Source organism: Podarcis tiliguerta (assembly GCF_965153285.1).
Source record: "Podarcis tiliguerta genome assembly, chromosome: 3".
In the NCBI taxonomy this organism is placed as follows: domain Eukaryota; kingdom Metazoa; phylum Chordata; class Lepidosauria; order Squamata; family Lacertidae; genus Podarcis; species Podarcis tiliguerta.
The window spans coordinates 105,624,575-105,649,600 of record NC_139536.1 but is presented as its reverse complement, the minus strand read 5'-3'; the positions used below and the strand labels follow the sequence as shown (position 1 = coordinate 105,649,600).

The window sequence follows — 25,026 nt, the reverse complement described above, 5'->3', positions numbered from 1 at the left end:
GTTTGACTCCAACCTTCTCACTGGTATGCTGATTCCCCACAGACACTTGCAGGGTCTTTACCATATAGGTGAGCATTCAGAAATAGCCATTCCCCTCCCCCCACTTGCAGGTAGAAATTGTACAGTCCATTCTAACATTTCAGGACTGCCACCTCATTCCCACCTCAATCTGCCTCAGTTTGGTGAATATTTGGGTGGAGCACCTGTACAATCCTTCAACCGTCAAAGTACTGCAAGAAAGATTTGTCAAAACTACACACGTAAATCCACCCTCAGTTGTAATCAGTGGTGTCTATAATTTCTTATATCCCATTCTATTTTAATTTTTGTCCACTGGAGTTTCATCCAAAGTATGTGCATTAGTGGTTGCCGTCTTTGACAATGTCTCTTCTGCTTTCACTTGTTCTGTTGTCGAGAGTGCAGAACGGTTACCTGCCTTTCCTTCAGCGGCGGATCCTTTCATGCCCTCTTTAATTGCACACTGCCAAATATAAATTTCCCAAATAGTTTTGCACATATGGCCAATATTTGGTCTTGTACAGGGCATTTTTTTCAGCCGGAACTCCCTTGAACTCAGTTCCGGCACCTCTCAGGTGGGTACTGTTGCCATTCTATGAGAACAAGGGAGGTGTTCATGGTGAGTTCTGGTACCTCTTTTTCTAGAGAAAAAAAAAGCATTAGTCTTATAACAGTTTGGAAAATGACTTAAAATAAGCACAGCACCAGAGCCCTATAGTGGGAAAATCACCTTAGTTACACTCTAAGCCAGTGATGGCCAAACCTGGCCCTCCAGCTGTTTTGGGACTACAACTCCCATCATCCCTGGCTAACAGGACCAGTGATCAGGGATGGTGGGAATTGTAGTCCCAAAGCAGCTGGAGGGCCAAGTTTGGCCGTCACTTCTCTAGGCAGTAGGTTTAGGCTTCGCCATAACATGAAGCTAATGCAAGCTCTTAGCAGGTAATGTCTGGATTGTGTTTTATTGTCCTCCTGTTTCTATATAAAAAAAATAAAACTACTGCTGTTGTAATACATACTCTGTGTTGTCATTCCACTGTGAGATATTGGTAAGTTGTAACATACAGCAGTATTTCTCAATGCTTATGTTGGATCAGTTTTGCTGCATTTAACCGTGTATTCTAGGTTGGATATTTCTGAATAGTTGATTTTGTCGCAGTAAAAAAAGTCCACTGAAGGTGGATCATCTAACAGCTTGTTCCTATAGGGCCATTGGAGGCTTCAAGCAATATTGCAGACTGCCATAAATACAATGTAGTATTGTCCTTAGTTAGGTCGCCAGGAGATGGGACATTTGGCTCAATCATATAAGACAAATACTGCATCTAAGACTTGTGGAGTGGATATTTTCCATTATCTTCCTCCTAAAGCCTTTATTAATCATTGCGGCCTCAACATTTGTTGTGCATTAATTTGCACTTATTGATAAGTCTCCCAGAGGCCTGTTTTCAGGTAGAGGCAAGATATATATTTTTTTAATAAATGTAATAAAATCTCATTCCATTGTGGTTCACAAAGGAAGTTACCGGGTTGCTTTCTTCCTGGGCCTATTCTGAATGTGCTATTGCAAAATATTTTTTGAGGCAGCGAATCATTGCTGGTGGGATTCCTTTGGTGGATTGGTAATTAACAAGATTTGGCATGCTAGTCTACTTTTGCTCTTCTTAATTTGGATCTGCATGTAAGTCATGAGTCTAGCAGTGAAACCTGTCAGTGTTTGTAAAAAGCAAAAAAAAGAAGGAAAGGGTTCTGACCTCCCTTTGTCTCCTCAGCCTAGTCCTCGGACCCTTGTCGGCACAAAAGAGTCCACGAGAATATCCTTGCAGAGTTTTATTCTTAAAGGTCTTTGTGCAAAAGCGACTAACCAACTGTACACACCAACACTAACTAACCAGCTTTCACTCACCAACCAACCAACCAACCCCAGCCCAGCTAACATTTCTCACTATATATATACAACCCGGTGCAGACTGCTGACTCATGCTGACCCAGCTTTATTCGCATTAAAGAAACAGCGGCCATTTTAGCCGTGACAAAACCAACTGAAAACTACATTGTTTTCAATTTCCACCCCAGTTTGGGAAACTGATGGACCTGTTTCCATTTAGCTTCTCTCTATTCACAACTGATACTGATGCAAGTTAGCCAAATGGAGCATAAGTTATTATTAACTTAATAAGAATGCACATGTACAGAGAGTCCTCACCGTTAATTATTTCTAGCTGAAGTCATATTCTCAATTAGTATGAAGCCCCTATTATTACTGCAAGATCCTAAGAACAGGAAGTGGAGGAGCAGCCATCAGACTTCTCACAGCAGGTCTTTCCCAGTAGCAGATGGTAGAGCCTTGATTGGAGACTATTCAGTATGCTGTTTGCTAATGAACACACACACACACGCCACACCACACAGATTCTTTCCCCGTATCTGTGACTTTGCAGTGGTTCCTGCTGGATTATCCAAACCAAATCTGCAGGCAAGCATCTATCCTCTTACATGTTCCTAACCGGCTAGGTCTATTTTCTCCTTGTGGTGAAATTATTCTGAGCTGCCTAAGGGCCAACTAACACCAGAAATCAAGAGAATAAACACAATGATAGACACCAGATGCACAGGCTTGTGAATCGATTGCAGTGGGAGAACAGCCAAGGCTCTGACAATGGACAGAGACTGACTAGAGCAATCAACAGGTAGACAAAACAGAGTGGTCCTTCGAGTGGGGAACTTATTGACAGATTGTGGATAGAGTTGGTCAAGCAACTGAACTACAAAATTGGAAAGTCCTTTACCAGGTGTCCTTGGCTAGCATCAGAAGACACCAAAACTCTCAGGAACATTGATGGCTGTGCACTGATCACATGACCTATATCTGAAAGATAGAGGACCCGTTTTGCTTTCTTTAAGCAGTCCTCAAAAGCAGAAAAGCCTATTCAAATCAAACTTTGCAAGGTGGCTGAGAAATTTCTATTGTTGAGACGTATATATAGAAAAGGGCTTGTTTCTCTCACACACATAGCAGTGTAACACACTCCGTTAGGGGGCCACTTACATTGCAGTCTTTCAGGGCAGTGCCTCTATAAATGAAGATTGCAAAGTAACCACTTCACACATTTCTAGGCATTCCAGAATTGATTCTGATGCCTCTGCAGATGCAGCCTTTAATAGGAAGGTGCTGTGAAAATATAGTGGAATGATTGAATTCTCCTACCTTGAATGATACTGCTCTTGGGTATCCTCAAGTAAATTTTTCTTCCCCTCCTAGAGAGAGAGAGAGAGAGAGAGAGAGAGAGAGAGAGAGAGAGATTGGACCTACTGAGAAATTTCATTTGTTATGGCGATGAGAGAACTATTTACTTTGACTAAGTTCTTAGGGTGAAAAGTGTAGAAGTGGTTATTCCCTAATTAGGGCCCTATGGAGGCCTCCTAACTTTTCACTCTTTTTTGTCCCCTTTGGTGGTGACAATGCTGATCTTGTATTTAGTGTTTTTATGTGTGTGTTTTTAAGAGATTGATATTTTTAGATTGCTTATATATATTTGAGCAAGAAGTGGGAGAGCTCCTCTGTTTTGAAGCTCTTTTCATGGCCACCACTCCCACTGTTTGTATGCTCTTCTTTAAATTTAATACACAGCACCTCGAAATGTACTTCTAGTATGGACCCTATTATTGCGGAGGTTAAATCAGGCAGCACTTCTCTCATATGACTGCATTAGAATGGACAGGATTCCTGGATTCCTTCAAATTGCAGGCCGTGTCCTCTTGCAATGATCAATAACCAACTTTGCACACTTCTTAGGTCATTCTGCCAGACCTTGCAGTCTTGAGGATAGCTGTTTATGATGACAACAACAAACTGATTGGCCAAAGGATCCTGCCTCTGGATGGTCTTCAGGCAGGTTACAGACATATTTCTCTTCGAAATGAAGGCAATAAACCATTATCTCTGCCAACCGTCTTCTGCAACATTGTACTCAAAACTTACGTGCCTGATGGCTTTGGAGGTAAAAAAAATCAAATTGTTGATGGAAACTGAGGGTTTGGGTATGCAAGAATTAAGAATATACTTGAAGAGGCTTCTCACAATCCTAAAGATCCTAAACATTTCTTAGTGTTAACATAAAACAATGGGTGCAAAAACATTGTGATTAGATGCAAACTAAGTTATTTTCATTTAGGTCCCTTTGAAATCTATGTGAAAAATGAATAATGATTAACTTGAAATCAATGGAACTTAAATGCAACTAGCTTAGGGTGCAGCCAATCCTGTGCATTTAAATGGTTGTTCAAATATATAGTCTTGGGTCCATCCTAAGACTCATAGTCTTGGAACGGCTTGTGTCTTCAACTACTATCTAATGCTTTACCTTGGAGTAGGCCCCATTAAATTCAATAGAATTTACTTCTGGGTAGACATGGTTTGAATTGCACTGTTAATATAGATGCCATGTGTGATCCCCAGAACCCATTTGTGATGCCCACAGATTTTCCCATTAATTCTGAGAGACTGGCGTTTGGTTTGGATACCAATCCTAGATTACCTAGAGAGCACGGAATGGGTTTAGTTTCTCCCTCGGTTGTGTCCCCAAGCAAATTATTTTCTACTATAGAAATGAATGGCTTCCATTGAGTTGCATGGAAATAGTACAGTTCTTGTGGGGACAGGTGGGACAATGTTGCAGTGAAGGTGAAACGTGCCTGTTGTTCTTCCTGCTGGCTTGCCAACCACCACTAACAGGTGAGAGCTGAATGTAGGGTGAGACCAAAGGTGGACAAAGTACCCCAGAAGGAGCATGATGTGTCCCCCACTAGATGCATCCACCACACCTCTGGATTATAGCCATACAAAATGATGGTGCAGTCCTTCCTCACATGGGGAGAATTGGATATATGCTTCTGCACCTCCTCCCAAGGATAGTGTGGCTCTCCACTTAATTAGTCCATGATGAAGAGGTCATTAGTTTCTGACAAAATGAGTCTTTGTAGAAATTCCATGGCAAATGCTGAAGGGATCTGAAGTGGAAAATAGCTTGACTACTTACTTGAAATTTCTTTTAGACATTGTTGATGCCTTGTCAGATCCAAAGAAATTTTTATCCGTCATGGAGAAAAGAGCAGACCAGATGAGAGCTATGGGAATTGAAACAGTAAGTAGTAATTAACTGAGGGTATGAAAAAAGATTTGCATTTTTTACTTAAAGCCTCTCTGCCTGGAAGATTTAAAAGATGAGAATAACTGACAAGATTGGCCAACTTTTTATTTGCTAAATTTAGGTAAGCTCCACCATTACTATATGTTGGCAGCCAGAGGTATAGGCTTACATTACTGTTTATAATAATTGCATTATTGTGCTTGTTTATATTTTGTAACAGTATATCCATGATGCTAAACCCATTTTTCTTTTTTGTTCTATTACATATAATTACATTTTTTGAGTCTATTTTATCTCCCTTTTAACCTGAAATCATATTGCATTATAAGTGTTATAACAATCCTGCTAACGTTTTTAAGTGTCTACAGTGGTCTTTAAGATACATTGGTACCACAGGCTAAGTACTTAATTCATTCTGGAGGTCCGTTCTTAACCTGAAACTGTTCTTAACCTGAAGCTCCACTTTAGCTAATGGGGCCTCCTGCTGCCACCGCGCTGCCGGAGCACGATTTCTGTTCTCATCCTGAAGCAAAGTTCTTAACCCGAGGTATTATTTCTGGGTTAGCAGAGCCTGTAACCTGAAGTGTATGTAACCTGAAATGTTTGTAACCCGAGGTACCACTGTATTCTATAAATTTTCCCCACTCTTGACTAAATTTTTTATCATCTTGGTGTCTGATCTTCACGGTCATACCTTCGTCATTTTGGCATAATCCATCATCTTGGTTATTCATTCTTTCTTTGGTTGGGACTTTCTCTTCCTTCCACTTTGGAGTGAGCAGCATTCTTGTGGCTGTTGTCGCATAGATAAATAGTCTTTTGGTATTTCGTCTCATGTTAGTCCTAATAAAAAAGCTTGCCCTTTTCACATCTTTGGAACTGGTGGTGCATGCCCTTCTGGCTTGCACTCTTTATAAAGACTTGAGGAATGAGATTATCATCCCTCTCTTATTGTCCATTCCGGGTCGCCCAACCACTGCCACAGTGTCCTTTCTCTTGGCAGATCAAGACAAGCAGGTGACAGCAAAGGTTGCAAGGTTTTTAGCTGGGGCAATCAGAATAAGATCCAGTGGCGTAGCGTGGGTTGTCAGCACCCGGGGCAAGGCAAGTAATTTGCGCCCCCCCCGCTGCACTGTCCCTCCCCCAGATAGTCCCTCGCTCTCTCTCCGCACTGCACCGCACGCCTGGCACCCTCCCCTCCATAGTGGGCGGCGATCCAGTGGCTCAGATCGGATTCGCACAGCCAGCACTGCAGTGAGAGAGAGTGAGTGAGCCAGGTAGGGGCAGAGAGCTGCGAGTGCGAGCGCGCCCCCCCCCCAGATGTTGCGCCCGGTGCGGCCGGGCCCCCCTGCACCCTCCATGCTACGCCACTGATAAGATCCGCTATTTGACTTGATTCAAAACCCTAAAATGTATTTTATATAATTGACTTTCTGTTCTTTGTATATCGTATTGTTGTTTTATTGCTATGGCCATGGCTGACGCAAATAAAGATTCCTTCATTCATCTTCCAGTTTCCTTTGGCTAATATTATCCTTAAGTTCAGATTTGTCGGTGTCTTTTTACAAGAAGAACCCCTTGTTTTCTTGCAGAGTGACATAGCCGATGTTCCCAACGATACCTCAAAGAACGACAAGAAAGGCAAAGCTAATAACCCCAAAGCAAACGTCACTCCTCAGACTAGTTCCGAACTTAGACCAAATACCACTTCTGGGGTAGGGCCTGGAATGGAAACTAAGAAAGGTAAACTTGCATCTGAAGGATTTCAAAGATTTCTTTCTATATCCCATTTTTCCTGGAGAAATGAATGAAGAATGTGGTGGGGTGGATGGTTATTAAATAGAGAGCATTTTCAGTGACGACACCCTACTTGTGGAATGATCTTCACACCTGGCTTGCCTAACTCCTATGTAAGCAGCGCCCAACAGAATATTATTATTAATAATAATAATAAAGTGACAAAACATCAAACATTAAAAACTTCTCAAAACAGGGCTGTCTTCAGATATCTTCTAAAAGTCAGATAGTTGTTTATTTCCTTGAGATCTGATGGAAGGGCGTTCCACAGAGCGGGCACCACCACTGAGAAGGCCCTCTGCCCTGTTCCCTGTAACCTCACTTCTTGCAGTGAGGGAAGGTCCTTGGTGCTGGACCTCAGCGTCCGGGCAGAACGATGGGGGTGGACACGCTCCTTCAGGTAAACTGGACTGAGGCCATTTAGGGCTTTAAAGGTCAGCACCAACACTTTGAATTGTGCTCAGAAACGTACTGGGATCCATTGTAACTTACTGAGCACCTTCTTTAAATTTTCCTAGAAATGTTCCATTTAAAAACATGTTTAGTGCTTTTCATACCCTGAGCTCTGTTGTTTTTCTCTTTGGAATAAATTCGAAAACATCCCAATAATTTAATTGGTCCTGGGTGGTGTACAAACACTGAAAATAAATATAGTTTGTATTAAGCAGGAGTGTAAAGCATATTTTACAGTAATCCACACACCTTTTCAGCAAGTCTGGATAGCTCAATAAAATGCTATTAAAATTACTGCTGCTGATATTAAAATGCTATCGATGCATTTGTTTTCTTTCTTTAAGGTATAGACCTTATTCCTCAAATAAAGATAGAGGACTTGAAGCAAATGAAGGTATGTGTATGCAAAAACCTAGCAAGATTTTCTAAAGCCTGGGGAACATAATATGGTGGTACCTCTGGTTACGAACTTAATTTGTTCCAGAGGTTTGTTCTTAACCTGAAAACGTTCTTAACCTGAGGCACCACTTTAGCTAATGGGGCTGCCACCACTGCTGCATGATTTCTGTTCTCATCCTGGGGCAAAGTTCTTAACCCGAGGTACTATTTCCGGGTTAGCAGAGTCTGTAACCCGAGGTGTTTGTAACCCGAGGTACCACTGTATGTTAAATTGTTTACCGTGGGGTAAAATTGCCCTTGAAACTGAAACCTTGTGGAAGACTCAGCATGAATCATAAGCCTATAATTCTCCAAAAACAGGCTTGCCTCTCTACCACAGGACTGCTTGCTTATTAGATCATTAACCAAGAGGTCTTTTACATTTTCATTGGCCTCTCTTTAGCCCCTTGAGAATTCCAAAGTCAATTAACATTATTGATAATCCACCCCACACTACACTGGGCCAAGTTTATCACGCCTCTGCCTTTCAGTAAGCGCCAATAACCTACTGTGTACAATTGTGCCACAAACACTCTGCCTCACCAGACACTATTGGGTTTTGCATTTCTCTGCACCTAGAAAACCAAGGCAATCTTTCATCACAGTTTGGCATGGGCCAGGGGCAGGTTAGGAGTTATTAGAAACAGGAAACCTTCCCTTCCCTCCGGGTATTTTCCTGATTGGTTTCTACCATACTATAAATTGGAAAATGGTAAGACATACAAGGAGGGATGCAGGTGGCGCTGTGGGTTAAACCACAGAGCCTAGGACTTGCCGATCGGAAGGTGGGTGGTTTGAATCCCCACGACGGGGTGAGCTCCCATTGCTCGGTCCCTGCTCCTGCCAACCTAGCTGTTCGAAAGCATGTCAAAGTGCAAGTAGATAAATAGGTATTGCTCTGGCGGGAAGGTAAACAACGTTTCCGTGCACTGCTCTGGTTCGCCAGAAGTGGCTTAGTCATGCTGGCCACATGACCTGGAAGCTGTCTGCGGACAAACGCCGGCTCCTCGGCCAGTAAAGTGAGATGAGCGCCACAACCCCAGAGTCGGCCACGACTGGACCTAATGGTCAGGGGTCCCTTTACCTTTACCTTTACCTAAGACATACAAGGACTACTTGAACAAGCCAGTTGTGTCCACCCCCAGGTCTCCACCTCAGATTCCTCCGTACATTGGTCAGTAATATACGCAACATGGTATTGTATGTCAGTTACCCAATGTTTAAACATGGTAATGCATTTATAATGTATCTTTTAAGTCAAGAGAAATGTTTCTGGGTGCTGTTCTCTGAATTCTTGTGATTTCAGATGCATCCGAAGGGAAATTAATCCAAGTTTGTTTTTTGTTGTGTTTTTTTAAATGTGGGGCAGGCATACATAAAGCATTTGAAAAAACAGCAGAAAGAGCTCAACGCTTTGAAGAAGAGACATGCAAAGGTACGGGAATTTTCAAAGCAAGTTTTTAATAGAGTATTTTGTGCCATTTTTCTGTTTTGAGAGATGGAGTGGGAGAGCTGGGAAATGATTGGTTGTTATGATCAGTTGCAAGATTGTTGGTTCAGATAACCCACTAAGGTTAATTATACCCGCTAAATGGAGCAGCATTTCCCAGCTCAAGCTGTGGGTCTCCATGTGTCTAGTGAATTGCCTCTGTCCCTCAGCCTAAACCACTTTAAAGTAGGTGGGACTCAGTCACCATCTCAGAACTAGCTAAACCTACTTACAAGTTTTCTTTTAAAAAAACAAACAAACTGTACTACCGTATTTTTCGCTCTATAGGACACACTTTTCCCCCTCCAAAAATGAAGGGGAAATGTGTGTGCGTCCTATGGAGTGAATGCAGGCTCCTTGGCTTCAGTGATAGCAACGCAAAGCCTCCGAAGCACAGAGGGAGCGCTCCCTCTGCGCTCTGGAGGCTTCGTGTTGCTTTCGCTGAAGCCTGGAGAGCAAGACTCTCCTGGCTTCAGTGGAGAGGGAGAGCTGTGCAGCGCCCCTTCAGCAAAGCGGGAGGAGAAATGGAAGGGGCTCTGTTTCTCCTGCCGCTTCGCTGAAGGGGCGCTAAGCAGAGAGGGGGAGAATTTTTTTTTCTTTTTCTCCCCCTCTAAAACAAGGTGCGTCCTATGGTCGGGTGCGTCCTATAGAGCGAAAAATACGGTATATAGCATAAAGTGTCATGATCTATGTTGCTTCCTGGAATATGTTCTTTCCCCCTTCACGAGGAAAGGAAAATCTCCAGGAAGCAAACACGATGGCAAAAAGAGAATACATGTGTCTCCCCCCCCCCCAGATGTGATGTCATTCAGACACCTCCCACATTATATCGAGGTGACACTGTGTTCCCTTCATGAGAACTATATGGCAAGAAACACGGCCTAAGAACTCCATAATATTCGGAAGAAAACACAAATAAACGAGGTCCTGTAAAATCCAAAAGAGAATTGCAGAGATCAGGATGGAAATAAATGTAGGAAGAGTTTCTACCTTTAGAACATGCCCACCTCCCAAATTCTTTTTCTGAATTCTACAGTACCCACAGAAAAACAGAAAGCACAGCCCTTTATCCTTTTTCATCTCAGGTATTCCTTTAGTCCGGATTCTCTGTGGATGTCTAACTTTGTCAAAATTACCTCCTCCTTCTTTCTCTAAGGAGTTGCTCTAATGTTCCTTAATCAGCATGTATATCCCTCGATAAAGCTGACAGCTTAATGGTGCTGTTCAGATTCACTTTTCTTTGAAATCTCTCTGGAACAGCAATGTCTGAGCTTTGTTCCTAGGGTAAATCATAGGCACTATGTGCGATTCGTTTCCCAGAAGTGTTGTCAACTTATTTTGGAATTCAGGTTTATATTTTAATACTTGAACTTCAAAGTGTTGGGCAACATTCACTTTCTTTCGCATTAAAATGAGTGAGAAATTCTCCTTTGAGATATTGTAAAGGACTCTGCATGGATTAAGTTATATGAAATGTGACAGGAGTGCCTGGCGTGCTCTGGTCCATGGGGTCACGAAGACTCGGACACGACTAAACAACAACAACATATCATCATACAAAGATGTGTTATGAAGAGGCAACTGCAAACTGATTCATAATTAGTGTCATCAAAAATAACGGCTTGGTGTACTGCATTCCTGCTTGAATCTGAAATGTACAAATTGGCTAACATCAGGAACTAAAACTGAAATATACTCGGAGTCGAGAGTGGATTTCATGCTCTTTATTCAGCTCATAGTGGTGAAGAGGAGGAATGGAAGTTCCCCCAGAATGTCTGCTTTACATACATTATTTACACAATGGGCCCCACGTGATTGGCTAATTCCGGGATTCACCTGTGGGCCAATCAGGTTGCGGATTCACTTCCACCTGGAGCTGGATTGGGTGGTTCCTGTGGACCAATCAGACTGCTGCATTCTGGACTCTATTGTTCTAGGACCAATCAGACTGCTGCATTCTGAATCCTATTCAACTCAGTTGAAAAACCAAAATCAACGAGGGTTTTTAAAGGGACATAAAACAAGACACAGAATACTTGGCATAAAAATCATGGAGGGACTGATATTGGTTTATAGTACCCCCAGTGTGTACAGCATTTTACACACTATAAAAGGAAAAGGGGAGAAAGGGAAGGAATATGAGGGCAGGGCTAAACAGAGGAAGTTATTTACACATAGATGGGCTTACTAACTGGTCTGATTATAATAGAGCATTGGAACTATGGGACCAAATGTCTGGTGAAATTAAAAAGAAAAGGTATTCATGCAGTGTCCAAGCACCATTAAATATAATAGGACCTAAAACCAGGAGTGGGATTTTTTTCCTAACCTTCATATTTATATGCTGTGATACACACATAAATGCCTAATAACCCAAACTCCAGCCTAACATGTCATTTCTCCCCCCCCCCCCCCGCTGCAGGAACACTGTGTCATGCAGAAGTTACACTGCACACAAGTTGACAAAATAGTAGCACATTACGACAAAGAAAAGTTAGCTTATGAGAAAATCCTCGAGAAGGCAATCAAGAAAAAGGGGTAAGGTCTTTTGGAAATGTTGGTGCTTGTTCATTTTTAGGATGTATCTTCTGCATCAGAGAGCCTGAAGAAGTTAGATACCTAAGTGTATTAATGATTCTATCCTTTTGCTCCATTGGCAGTTTAAGCTATATCTGTGTAGGGAGTTTGGTATGGGAAGTTGGAAGCTGAGAATGAGGCATGCCAGTTTGGCCCTTGAGATGCTCATTGATGCAGGGCTTGTTCTCAGAACAGTCATTACTCCTCAAAACTTTTAGAGGGCTGCCCTACCCCAATGAGGACATGGAACAGTCGCCTTCAGCAGAAGGCTCCAAAAATGGTACCATCTCCTTGTCTCCAGCCTCCATTTCTTAGGCCTAGTTGTCACTGAGGTGCTCAAGCCAATCTGGGCTGTTGCACTTCAGATTGCAGGCAGGGCAGCTGCATAATTGTGTGGAAGAAGGAGAGAAACTCAAAACCACTTGATTGTCTATAAAAACATTTTACATTTCGTAAACCCAAAGCCTTGCTGTTAGAACTTTGTGGTTGTACGACAGCAACAGCAATTAAATGTACAGATCCACAAACACAAATTTCAAATTCAGAACAAATGCTGACTGCAGCAATAATGAAATTGCTCTTCCCAGTTCTCCACTTCCATTGAATTGGGGGCAGCCATTTTGATTCTGTATCAGAGATTGCAATTGAACCCAGAGACAGTTTTGGAATAGACTTACAATTCCAGTGCTGGTGGACTTCTTACCTTCCCTTTTTGCCCTTCTTTTCTATTGTACAAGTTTCCCTTCCCCTGTTCCCCTTTGCTTGCTGAAACTCACAACATGATTGTTACATGTAGTTCGTTAGATTTTTCAAGGAGATGCACAGCGGCTACCTCCATAGTCACCATAGTGTCTCATGTGGCCTAACTGTCACTTAGATATTGCACTCAAGCAAATGTCAGCTGGGATACTCAGTTGGCTAGAGCATGGCAAAAAATATGGGAATAGAATTGAAAATAAAAACTCTGTGTCATGTTCAGTCTCTCTTATACACACATACACACAAATACTGTAATGTGTAGTCAGACTTCTTCTATGTCCTCTCTAAAAATTCTGGATGTCCCTTTCTGACTGGTGGGGCAGATAAACATGATGCGTGTACAAAGCATGGCCACAATCTTAACTCCACTTACCTGGGAGTAAGCCCCATTGAATTCAGTAGGGCACACTTCTCAGCTGACATGGTTAGGCCTACTAGCAATTGCCTCTGACAAACCCATGGGCGGGAACTAGGATTGCAGCCTTATAGGCCAGTAAGCCAACAACATATGAAGTATGGCTGGTGAGTGAAAAGGAATATTATTATTCAGATATGCTTTGATATTTGGTTGTTTTCCACAATTGACTAGGATGTTTTGATACGTGGCTCTTGTCTTGACATTTCCCTACTTGTTTGTTTTCTTCCAGAGGAAATAATTGCCTCGAGGTGAAGAAAGAAATAGAAGATAAAATTCAGATACTAACATCAGATCACAAATCTAAGGTAAGAGAAGAACTGGGCATTTTGACAGTGCATTCTATCACATGAAGGTCTTGTGGGTAGATAGGTGCTCCCAGAAGCAGCAGATAACTTGCTCCTGCAGCAAGGAGTCAAAAGAAAGACTGGAGTTCCGCTCAGAGTTGGGTGAAACAAGCCACAACTTTTATGGAATTGAGTAGCTTCCAACCTTTCTGTGGTCTAGGCTGCTTCTCCTTTCCATTGGGGGAACTTGGGAGGAAGGATATCATAAGGCAAATGGATTATTTCTTCTCTTAGGAGTTACCAGTTTTAAGGTATCCCATTTCTACTGATCGAGGCTCTGCAAACCTCTTAAGGATGACCCTTCCCAAAGAGGTTTGTGCAAGTGCTCTGAGTAGAATTTTGGTGGGTTCTTGCTTTAAAACATCCTTACATTGACTTGGATCCCAACTTGACATCAGCTGATGTCCAGAAAAGAGGAGGAGATCGTTCACACTTATTCCCTCCCTGCCCCTTGCAGCCCTCTGTGGCTTCTGAAAATCTGTGACGGGGTTGTGGAATGCCCTCCTACACAGCGTAGGAGGGAAAACTGTGTTCTGCTGGGTGAAAAAGGAGTTGGCAAAGATCTTCTTTCCCCTAATGGAAGCCTCCATTGGATTTGAGTCCTTTCTTTGAATGTAGGGTAACTCGGGCCCATGGCACTGTTAACAAGGGTTTTAGTGTTTGTTTTTCACCCCTGTGAATATTAGAGGCATAAGCAACACAGGGATCCCTGTTAGGTTCTTTCCGACTTGATGAGAAACCTGTAGCTTTAAAATTGTCGAGTACTTATAAATGCAGGGTTCTGGTGGTGGCTTTGTGCAAGAAGAAAATGCTTCCTCTCCTGGTGTTTGAGGCATCTGGCTTTTACTGAACCCACCCACTGCATCCTTTTATGTCATATCCCAGACTGTTTCAGAGAATCCCTTGAGTTTCAGTAGTGGATTTTTGGAGGGCATTGAGTAGGAGAGGATTGATGAAATTGACTTCTCCGCTTTGCATAAGCAGAAGCTGGGGAGAGGGAGGGAGAAACACCTTTGGATAATAATATTTTTTTATATAAACTCATTGTGGAAAGAAGCATGACTAAGTATTTACATCCTTAGAAATATAGATACCTTGCTAGGCTCTCCTAAAAGGGTAAAAAGGTAAAGGACCCCTGGACGGTTAAGTCCAGTCAAAGGCAACTATGGGGTTGCAGTGCTCATCTCACTTTCAGGCTGAGGGAGCCGGTGTTTGTCCGCAGACAGCTTTCTGGGTCATGCGGCCAGCATCACTAAACTGCTTCTGGCACAACGGAACACAGTGACAGAAACCAGAGCACACAGAAACTTCCTGCCCCAGAAGTACCTATTTATCTACTTGCACTTTGACGTGCTTTTGAACTGCTAGGTTGGCAGGAGCTGGGACAGAGCAACGGGAGCTCATCCCATCGTGGGGATTCGAACTGCCGACCTTCCAGTCAGCAAGCCTAAGAGGCTCAGTGGTTTAGACCACAGCACCATCCACGTCCCTATTGTACCTGTAATCTGTGGCTACATTCACACTGCATCATATAATAGGGTGCTTTTTTGGGGGGGGGTGCTTCTTGTCTTGATAATACACAGTAGTTGCATGACAACATCTGATTTGTTAAGTGATTCCTTTTCTGCATGCATATGTATGCTAATGGTTTCCAAAACCACCTGCAGAATAGTCCTCTTGACAGCCTGCCTGACGCAGTCCTCTTTTGCTCAAAGGTAAAAGAAATTGTGGCACAGCACACAAAAGAGTGGTCCGAGATGATCAACACCCACAGTGCCGAAGAGCAAGAGATGCGTGATTTTCACCTGAGCCAGCAGTGCGAGTTACTAAAGAAGCTGTTAATTAATGCTCATGAGCAGCAGACCCAGCAACTGAAGCTTTCACACGACAGGTGAGCATATTGGTGCTCCCATTCAGACAGAGGGGGCTTCCCCCTGAGCTTAGTGGAGCTTATTCCCAGGAAAGTGTTATAAGACTGTAGGCTTTTTGTAATGATTTCGCCTTTATCATTTTATTAGGGAAAGCAAAGAAATGCGTGCCAACCAAGCAAAAATTTCCATGGAAAATAGTAAAGCCATAAGCCAAGATAAATCTATCAAAAACAAAGCGGAAAGAGAGAGGTACGTACTGCATTTGATTGCTGTATATAGGATAAATTCTCACAGACCAGTCTGTTAAAACTTGCGTTTTCAACTTCGTAATTTTGAGAAAGTTGTCTCTACATGATTCACTTGCTGAGCTTTTTTTTGAGCTTATTATTTGAAATGCAGGTACAGAAACGTTAGCTTCCTGTGTGCACATAAGCAGATAAATCAATTTGAGCACAGATCTTGGTGTCCTCAGAATAGCAGGAGTCGCACAGGAAACCAAATTGACAACAAAGTGAGGGAGGCAAATAAATTGTTTGATGGAGGATACCCGATAACAGGAGACGAGGAAAAAGTGTCACGACTGATGTAATACGGGCTGTTCTGTGAGGGCAAAAAATGTTCTGTTTATAACTCCATGGTGGAAAACAGCCATCCCCCTTTCCTTACAACATTCTGTTATTACTGTTATTCCTGATGGTATGTCTACAGGAATGTGCAAGCAGCAGGTTGCCTTACCCTTTTGTTGAGTCTGCCCTAGGAAACAAGTCACTTGTCCCCATTCTTCAGGAGAGTACCTCCTGGGGCTTTAAAGTCATGTATGGAGAACATTTTGTTTATTGTATTATGATTAAATCCCATTCATGTTCCAAGGGTGATGTCTTATCTCCATAAAGCCTGCAAAAGAGTTTTTATTTATTAAATAATTATGTGTCCTATCCCGTGTCTCCCTCAAGGGCTTCAAGATGGTGTATCCAGTTATTTCTCCCATTTTCTTTTCTCTTCACAACAAGCCTGTGAGCTAGGCGGAGAGATAGCAATTGGTTTTATTTGTTTGTTCAGTGTATCTCCCACCCTTCCTCCCAAAGGAGCCCAGGATGGCAAGGCTACCAAGACCATGACTTGGTAGATAAGTGAACCTGGAGCTGAGACATGGTATTCAAAGCATCCCAGTAAACTTTCGAAACTGATCGCGCAAACTGCCCCACATCTAAACCCAACACTCTATCCCAGGTATAGCCAATGTTTTGCCTTCCAAAGGCTGTTGGACTCCCACCAGCCCCTGCTAGCATGGCCAGTGTCTAGGGGCGATAGGTAAAAGGTAAAGGACCCCTGGACGGTTAAGTCCAGTCAAAGGTGACTATGGGGTTGTGGTGCTCATCTAGCTTCAGGCTGTGGGAACTGACGTTTCTCCACAGACAGCTTTCTGGCTCATGTGGCCAGCAGAACTAAACCACTTCTGGCGCAATGGAACACTGTGACGGAAACCAGAGCGCACAGAAATGCCGTTTACCTTCTTACCACAGCAGTACCTATTCATCTACTTGCACTGCCGTGCTTTCGAACTACAAGGTTGGCAGGAGCTGAGACACAGCAATGGGAGCTAACCCCATCATGGGGATTTGAAATGCTGACCTTCTGATCGGCAAGCTCAAGAGACTCAAGTGGTTTAGACCACAGCGCCACTCGCGTCCCAGGGATGATAGGAGTTGTAGTCCAACACCTTTTTGATGGCACCATGTTAGCTATCCCTGTTGACTGGAGCAGCATTCAAACATGTCTTTCTCCATATCAAGACAACAATTTCCTGGGCCAATTATTTTGCCGCTAGTGAAGGAGTTAATGGGTGGAAATTCTCCATTTTATGGGGCTTCATGTATATCTCTAAAGGAATTCTACTCTCATTCTCTTAACTGCTAACTCCTCTATTTTGAATGTTGGGAAAATAAGATGCCTTTCTGCTAAAAACTAACTTAGGGTGACGAGGTGAAAAAATATGTCAAGGGTCCTGTATCTTTTTATGTTGTGTAGGACTTGCAAGCTACAGCTTTTAAACTCCCTTCTACACAGCTGAGAAAGGTTCAGGAGCCCTGTCCTATTTTGCATCCGGTCACCCTCCTAAAACCACAAGTTGCCCCATCATTTTCATGGCAACTGAGATCCTTCCGTCAACGCTTGGGAACTTCAACTTGGAAGCTCCAAATCCCTGTGATTAACAGAAATTGAACTGGAGCTGCTTGCACCATCATTAGTTTGTGCACCCTCTTCTCACTGACGTTTATTTGTTAAAAACAAACAGATTCTACAATGTTAGAAATGTCTTTTATAGGCGTGTCAGGGAACTGAACAGCAGCAACACAAAGAAGTTTCTGGAGGAGAGAAAGCGAGTAAGTAGCTAATTAGTTCACATATCCAATAACATCTGCATCATACTCTCCAAAGAGTCTCTCCTTTTAATAGATATCCCCACACTTCTCAAAAACTCACCGGTTTGCCTATTTGAAACTTCACAGTAAGTCTAAGAACACTGCTGTTTCAATTTGCCACCTGAGTAATTAATTGGAAGGGTAGCGTTATACCAAACTGTCACCCACAGTCAAAAAAAAACCCCTTCCCATTTTAAGTGGTATCTTCTTCATACATGTTTGTGTTGCAGTTTGTATCCAGTGTTCCCCATCTCTGCTTCTCCTTAAAAGGCGATGGGGGAGCAGGGTCTTACTTTCCCTGACATTTGGCTTTTCCTTATAGCCTATCAGAGTTGACCTTGCTTGACATCGCTGTGAGCAAAGACATCTCACAGTTCTCACTTGGTTTGCTATGGGGAGGGAAGAGGGCTTGCACTCTTGCCACAGTGTTCTGATAGTCTCTTCTGGCAAGCTTTTCTCACTAGTTGGTCTCTGCTTTAGGTGTTCAGTTTGTGTTGTTCTTAAATGTATACTTGGTTGTTCTTGTACTGTTTTTCAATAACACTAATAGTAGTAGTAATAACCAACCAACATACCCTCTGTACAACATCTGAACTTCACACCTCTTCAATTCCCTCTTGATAGGGAAAATCATAAAAAGGGGAGTGGTGGCAAATGATAAATCAGAAGTGCCAAAGAACCAGCCTTTGCTTTTGGCACAAAGACACCCAGTTCTTTCGTTATGTACACCATAGCAGTAAGAATCTATCCCTCCACAAAGTTTTAGAAGAGTGGCTACTAGTCCAAACAGCCACTTAGAAAATTTTCATGTTTCGTTTTTGCATTTGCCTGTTTTTGTTTACAGCTGGCAATGAAGCAATCAAAGGAAATGGACCAGCTGAAGAAAGTTCAACTTGAGCATCTAGAAATTCTGGAGAAACAAAATGAGCAGGTAATTGTGAAATGGCCTATGAAAGTGTTCAGTTAAGGAATTGGTTATTGGAGTAATTGATCAAAAATACATGATTGATGAAGTTGTGCCCCAGAATATATATATTTAAAAATACTTTATTTAATATCCATGTGTCTGTGTATTTTGTGTATTTTATTTTTAGTTGAAGTATAGTGGTACCTTCGGTTACGAACGGGATCCGTTCTGGAGGCCCGGACGTATGTCAAAAACTTCGTAACCGGAGGTGTCCTTCTGCGCACGCATGCAGCGTGATTGAGCGCTTCTGCGCATGCACACATGGCAAAACCCGGAAGTGTATACTTCCGGGTTTACTGCAGCCATAACCTGAAGATTCCGTAACCTGGAGGTTACGCAACACGAGGTACCACTGTACTCAGAAAAATGAATGGTGGCAGGCTCCATCTTAAAAGGCATATTCCCCCTTTTGTTCACATAGCAGGGACTGCCTTTTATAATACCCTAGTGCCTCAACAAAAAATAAAGGTACAGCTATACCTTGGTTTTCAAACAGCTCAGTTCTGGAATGTTTTGGCTCCCAAACGCTGCAAACCCAGAAGTGAGTGTTCTGGTTTGCGAACTATTTTGGAAGCTGAACATCTGATGGGGCTTCTGCAGTTTCCAATTGGCTGCAGGAGGAGCTTCCTGCAGCCAATCGGAAGCTGTGCTTTGGTTTTCGAACGTTTTGGAAGTCAAAAAGGACTTTCAGAACGGATTGCGTTTGACTTCCAAGGTACGACAGTACTTCTTTTTTTCCATTTGCAAGTGGATATGAATTTAGTCAGATCAATGCAGAGCATATAACTAAAACACCTGATTAAGATTTCTTGAATTGGGTGCCAGCCCTATTGTTTTTAATGTGTCATACACTGTCACCTTCAATCTCACCTTTTAAATCAGATCATATTTATTTTAATAGTCTTGGTGCTGGAAGATTTAGGATTGACACTTTCAAAATGCTGTTTTGAAATGGTTTCATTTTCCAGTTTATTTTCTCTCATTCCACTAGGTTTTATTTCACTTTCAGTAAGCACAAAACTTGCAAGAGCAAAGCCAGAAAACGGTGTCTTTCCATAGGTGCTTCTCCCTTTTTTGGGGTGGTGTTGGTAAGCCTTTCAAAGTCCTGTAGTCCCTGCAAAAGGAGAGCACCCTCTTCTGGGTGTTCCTTCATGCACCAAGTTGAGACTGGAAGGGTGTATAACCAGGCTTCCTCAACCTCGGCTCTCCAGATGTTTTTGGCCTACAACTCCCATCATCCCTAGCTAGCAGGACCAGTGGTCAGGGATGATGGGAATTGTTTCAAAATATCTGGAGGGCCGAGACTGAGGAAGCCTGGTGTACACAGTGACCCTACCAGCTCCTCTCTCCTTTGGCATTCCCAGCCTCAGAGGCCTAATGAAACTCTAGATATCCTCTAGAACAGAGTGGTCCAATGCATGGCCCTAGAGGAATTCTGGTGTCCCTCAGCAAAATTTGACTCCAGCCCTCATGCTGCCTTCCCAAAGCTAGGTAAGCAAGGTGCTGGGCTTTGGGAAGGTGGTGTGAGGGCTTTGACAGAGTCCTTGAGTCTTCCCGCCTCCTTCCCAAAGCCTAGTCATCGTTTTCCCAACTTTGGGAAGGAGGTGGGAGGGCTCTAGGACCCCACCACCAGCATGACAGGTTCTGTGTCAAAGTATTCTTGCAGCCCACTTGGTTTTAAAAGTTGGGCTCCCCTGTAATAATAATAATAATAATAATTATTATTATTATTATTATTATTATTATTATTATTATTATTATTATTATTTACTTATACCCCGCCCATCTGGCTGGGTTTTCCCAGCCACTCTGGGTGGCTTCCAACAGGAGATTAAAAATACATTAAAATACATCTAGAAGTCACTTAGGCTGTAGTCTTGTTACCCGCATACCTGGGACTCAGTCTACTGAGCTAAGTGGGACTTACTTCTGAGTAGACATGGTAAGGACCGTTTTGTGAAAATCTTGCTGCAACCTTCATTACCAGAGGAAAATGGAGATGTGCAGATGAAAGCAGAAACAAACAGAAAATGTTTTCTATATATTTGCATTTATTTTCCTTGCATTTGCTTGTCGTTCTCATCTCAGCTGTCATTCCTTTTATTTGCCTTGTTGTATTTCTCAATTTTGACATTATTATTTTTTGTGCAAACAGCTTTTGAAATCCTGCCATGCAGTCTCTCAAACTCAAGGTAGGATTGATCGGTACTGAGCTAGCTACTACATTCAGTGTGCTTTCCTTCTAAAATAAATCCTTTTTCACTGAGACTCTTTTTGTGTGTGTAGATCTAATTAGTGATGGATGAGCTACCTTTGGCTTGATTTGGAATCAGCTTGGGAAGCTCATCCATTTCCCAAGAGTTCTTTCTTAGCTCATAATGTTGGCACATGTGCACCGATGTGTTGTGCACATATGTATTGCCCCTGGAAACTGTAGTTCTGTTGGTACCTCATGCATGATTGCCATTTCAATCGACACAGATTGAACTTAGCTAGGCCATTCCCCAGTTTGGTAGTTCATATGGCATGGTATTGTTTTGGAAAACATATGCTATTTTTTAAAAAAAGTTCCCATAGTTTCTCAACACCCAACAAGAACCAATTTTCTGGTGAGTGCTGACCATACATGCACAGAATCTTGTTTAATACCCAGAACTGGAGAAGAAATTATAGGGTGAATGGTGTTCAGCTCATAATCTAGTCAAGCATTGTGAGTTTGACAAGTTTACAAGCATTGGACAAATTCGCAATCATTGTGAGCTGTACCAGATAATACAAATTTGGGTACCATTTATAGATGCAATCGCTGAGATGTGTCATTTGCATAACAAAGACAATGTTTCAGAACAACCCAGTGTTTTCATTGTTTCAGAAGCACTGCAGGTCAAACTATAATTAATATAATAGTGAGACCATGCCTTTTGTATGTGATAAGTCATTCAAAATGAATCAACAAGTAGGTTTCCTCTATAAAAGTATGACTTCATTTGACAAAATGTTGGCCTTGAAAAACTTTGATCAGTCCACCTTTACTTCCTGAATTTGTCCATAAGGTGTTCTTGCATTGATTATCATGAATTTTGTAAACTGAATTATCGTGAATTTTGTGGATGAAATTAGATAGTCACCTTTCCTATTAAACTCATGTTCATGAATGATGCAAGATGCCACATTTTAAACCCTTTCCCCCTCTAAATTCATGCAGTGCCAAGTGCATAATAATTACAACTCTACTACACATCCCTTAAAAAAGTAGGCAGAAATGAGATCACATTCATTGGAATTTCTTTTGATAAGAATTCATCTTCATTTGCATCTATAATCTTTTGCTGTTAAGTTTTTCCGTGTGGCAAACATGATTCTTATTTATTTAGTCAGTAATATGTCTAAAGGTCTGTTTTGCGTCCCTTTTCTCAACATCAAATGACTGAATTAGGTTTTCCCAAATTTTGTCTCCCGTCATGACTAAGGCTTGGCTTTTAGACTCCTGAATATTTTGCTTCCCCATTGTTAATTTGAAAGCGTTGCAAAAGATAACTTATGAGAATATAGTCCATCTTCAAACAATCCCTAAAGCCATGGTTAGTCAGTTACAGACGGTTTGAGGAAGGCGACAGGTAACTGAATTTCATCTGGAACGTTCCAGATGTTGAAATATACATATATAGGTCAGCATTTCAAAAGAGGTTATACTTGCTGAGCCATCCATTATGTTTCCACATTTTCACTTATGATTTTTGCCCATTAATTTCTGACTTCAAATACTTGAAAGGAAGGAGGAGGGAGCTATCATGCCCTTTCATGCTTGTGTTGCTCAGATTTTTAGGTTTCTAAAAAACCCAGTGGTTTCCATAGAGAAGCATAGCAATAGCATCTGTCCCTCACTTTTATATTTGAATTGGGTTAGTGGAGAATTGTGTTTATCTGGTGTGCCTGCAAATAGAAAACAGCCCTCGTTTATTCAGTTATTCCTCGCACGCATAGCCACTCTGAGGCACACTCACAAACACATAAGTTGCATTACAAAGAGGAGCTACAAATCTATGATTTACCTTGAGTTGAAGGTTAGCTCTGTACATTTATCCCTATTGCAATAACACCCAAATCAGCCTGGAATCACAGTCTGAAAGTGGTACTCAGATGCACAGTCTCTTCTTCCCCCTCCGCCCCACCACTGTGTTCTGTCCTGTTATAACTGCACAATTGTCCTGGTTTGCAGGCGAAGGAGATGCAGCAGATGGTGAAGCTAGAAGCAGAGATGGACCGCAGGCCAGCAACAGTGGTATAATGCTCCAACACACAAACTGAAGTCTGAAAACCCCGTATGTTTTGTATTTGCAATGCCAACTCACTAAACATTGGAAGGCGGTGTCTCTTCTACTTAGTGTCAAGCAAGCGTAGCTGGGAATCACTGATCAAGAACTTAGAATTTTTGTAACATTTGGAGTACTGTATTTTATTTTTAGCAATCGTCGATGCTTCTAAAAAAAGAGAAGATTTTTAAATTCTGTCCAGTTCAGAAGAAAAATGCTCCCCTTTGAACAAGGGTGTGTGTGTGTTTGTGTGCGTGTGTGTGTGTGTGTGTGTGTGAGTCAGGGCTACGGGATCAGACCAGTCTAATACAGCAAAACATTAATTACTATTTTATAATAATTTGCACTTGTCTATTATTAACTTATATTGATATTTTATATCACATTTTGCCTGGGCTTCTTTTGCTTTTGAGAAAACCAGGAGTTCCCAGGACCTCGCAGCATCCTGACCCAAGAGCCTTTGAAAAGGGGCACTGGGTTTCCCCCCCCCCCCCGAGTAAATTGCAATAAATTTGACACCATAGCTTAAAGAAAACTGTCTCTGGAGTTTTTCTTTTTACTGTAAGGACAAACTAGAACTACCAGATTTAATGATGGTGCAAATTAAAATAATGTATTAAGAAACCACCCTCTCTAAAGTTAGTAGAGAAGGTAAACATGCAGTATAAAATCTGTCCCGGTTCTTTTTCCTGTATTCAGAATTACGTCAGCAAGAAGTGCTGTATCAGGTTGGTCTTGTCTGGTTGAAGCTACTGTTTTGTACAATGCTGCTGAAAGGATTGCCAAGTGGCAAAAAGAAACCAGTCTTTGTGCCAAATCTACTTATTATGACAAAAAGCAAAGGAACTGTATCGTAGGCACTTTAACAAACGTTTACATCCTACTTAACAGTTGCATATTGATCCATTTGTTACCAGGCCCCCAATACTACAGCTCATTGTATCTTAAGTTTTGTTAAATAGCTGTTTTGGAGGGGTAGGGAGAATTTGTAACTGTGAAAATGTAGAGTATTTATACACATGCAATCACACTATTGTAGAAGATCACGTTCCTGTTTCGACATTGTCGGCAGTAGTAAACAAAAACCAGTGTGCATGTGGTACAGACACCAATTTTTTCAGTGACTATTGTATGACCGCCCAGTTAGTCTCTTACTGGTAAACAAATAGAGTCTGTGTATGATTATGAGACAGAATATTTGAATAACTAACGAAACATAGGGGTATATATATATATATATAAATATATGTGTATATGAATTATGTGGGCATTCTTAATACTTCAAGTTCTAGTTGAAAAAAGAAAGTATATTAATTTAATTTTACACAATATATTTATGCAGATTTTCAGACTTTCATATCAGGAATAACCCTTTTTATGTCTGTTATATATATATATATATATCTCCAAACAATTTGCTACAGTATTAACGCGCATGTTCTCAAAGCCCGCTGTAGTTACAACGCAGAACAATGCATGCCAGCCTTCTGCTTGGAACTGTCAACATAAGAGACTGTGGGAAGCTGGTAGTTTAGAACAAATCAGACAACTGATTTCAGTAACGCTGAATACCAATCATGTTGTTGTATATGCTTGTACAAACAGATTCTACGTATTCCTTTAAAAATGACATAATGATGTAACTGTCCCGAGATAATAACTTTCAGGTTCTCTAATAAAATTTTGAAAAATACCAATGGAGTCTCCGGTAGCATGAATCAAATTATTCTTATGTTCACAGACTGCTTAGGGTATAATTCTGTAAAGTTGCTCCAAAGAAGAAACGTATTGATCTAGTCAGCTTCGCCTTCTGTTGCAGATGTGGGAAACCCATTTTAGGGCTAAGGGCTGCATTGGCAGTCACCTGCATCTCAGAGCCAGATGCCAGCAGGAGGCATGGCTAATGTACACATGCATTCCAGACTGGTCTGTGCTGGCAGCAGTATCACTGGGGAAATTCTACTCAATATTGATCCAGAGCAGAACTCCAACGTATAGTTAGCAGAGTA

At 41.8% G+C, this 25,026-nt stretch overlaps 1 protein-coding gene across 19 annotated transcripts in view; it reads left to right on the top strand.

Moving 5' to 3' along the window:
• PLCB4 (phospholipase C beta 4) overlaps positions 1-24,710 on the top strand; it is a 234,494-nt gene extending 209,784 nt beyond the window's left edge. For 16 of the 19 annotated variants that reach the window (XM_083431925.1, XM_083431924.1, XM_083431909.1 and 13 more), the window contains 13 exons: positions 3,815-4,019; positions 5,074-5,162; positions 6,761-6,911; positions 7,763-7,812; positions 9,226-9,291; positions 11,768-11,883; positions 13,329-13,404; positions 15,159-15,334; positions 15,462-15,563; positions 17,641-17,698; positions 18,582-18,668; positions 20,860-20,896; positions 22,924-24,710. In XM_083431925.1, coding sequence (XP_083288051.1) covers positions 3,815-4,019; positions 5,074-5,162; positions 6,761-6,911; positions 7,763-7,812; positions 9,226-9,291; positions 11,768-11,883; positions 13,329-13,404; positions 15,159-15,334; positions 15,462-15,563; positions 17,641-17,698; positions 18,582-18,668; positions 20,860-20,896; positions 22,924-23,012 — 1,302 coding nt within the window. In that variant the 3' untranslated portion in view covers positions 23,013-24,710. The remainder of the gene's footprint in view (positions 1-3,814; positions 4,020-5,073; positions 5,163-6,760; positions 6,912-7,762; positions 7,813-9,225; positions 9,292-11,767; positions 11,884-13,328; positions 13,405-15,158; positions 15,335-15,461; positions 15,564-17,640; positions 17,699-18,581; positions 18,669-20,859; positions 20,897-22,923) is intronic. The other 3 variants (XM_083431918.1, XM_083431917.1, XM_083431916.1) reach the window with 1 other exon arrangement.
• The last annotated feature ends 316 nt before the right edge of the window (positions 24,711-25,026 follow it).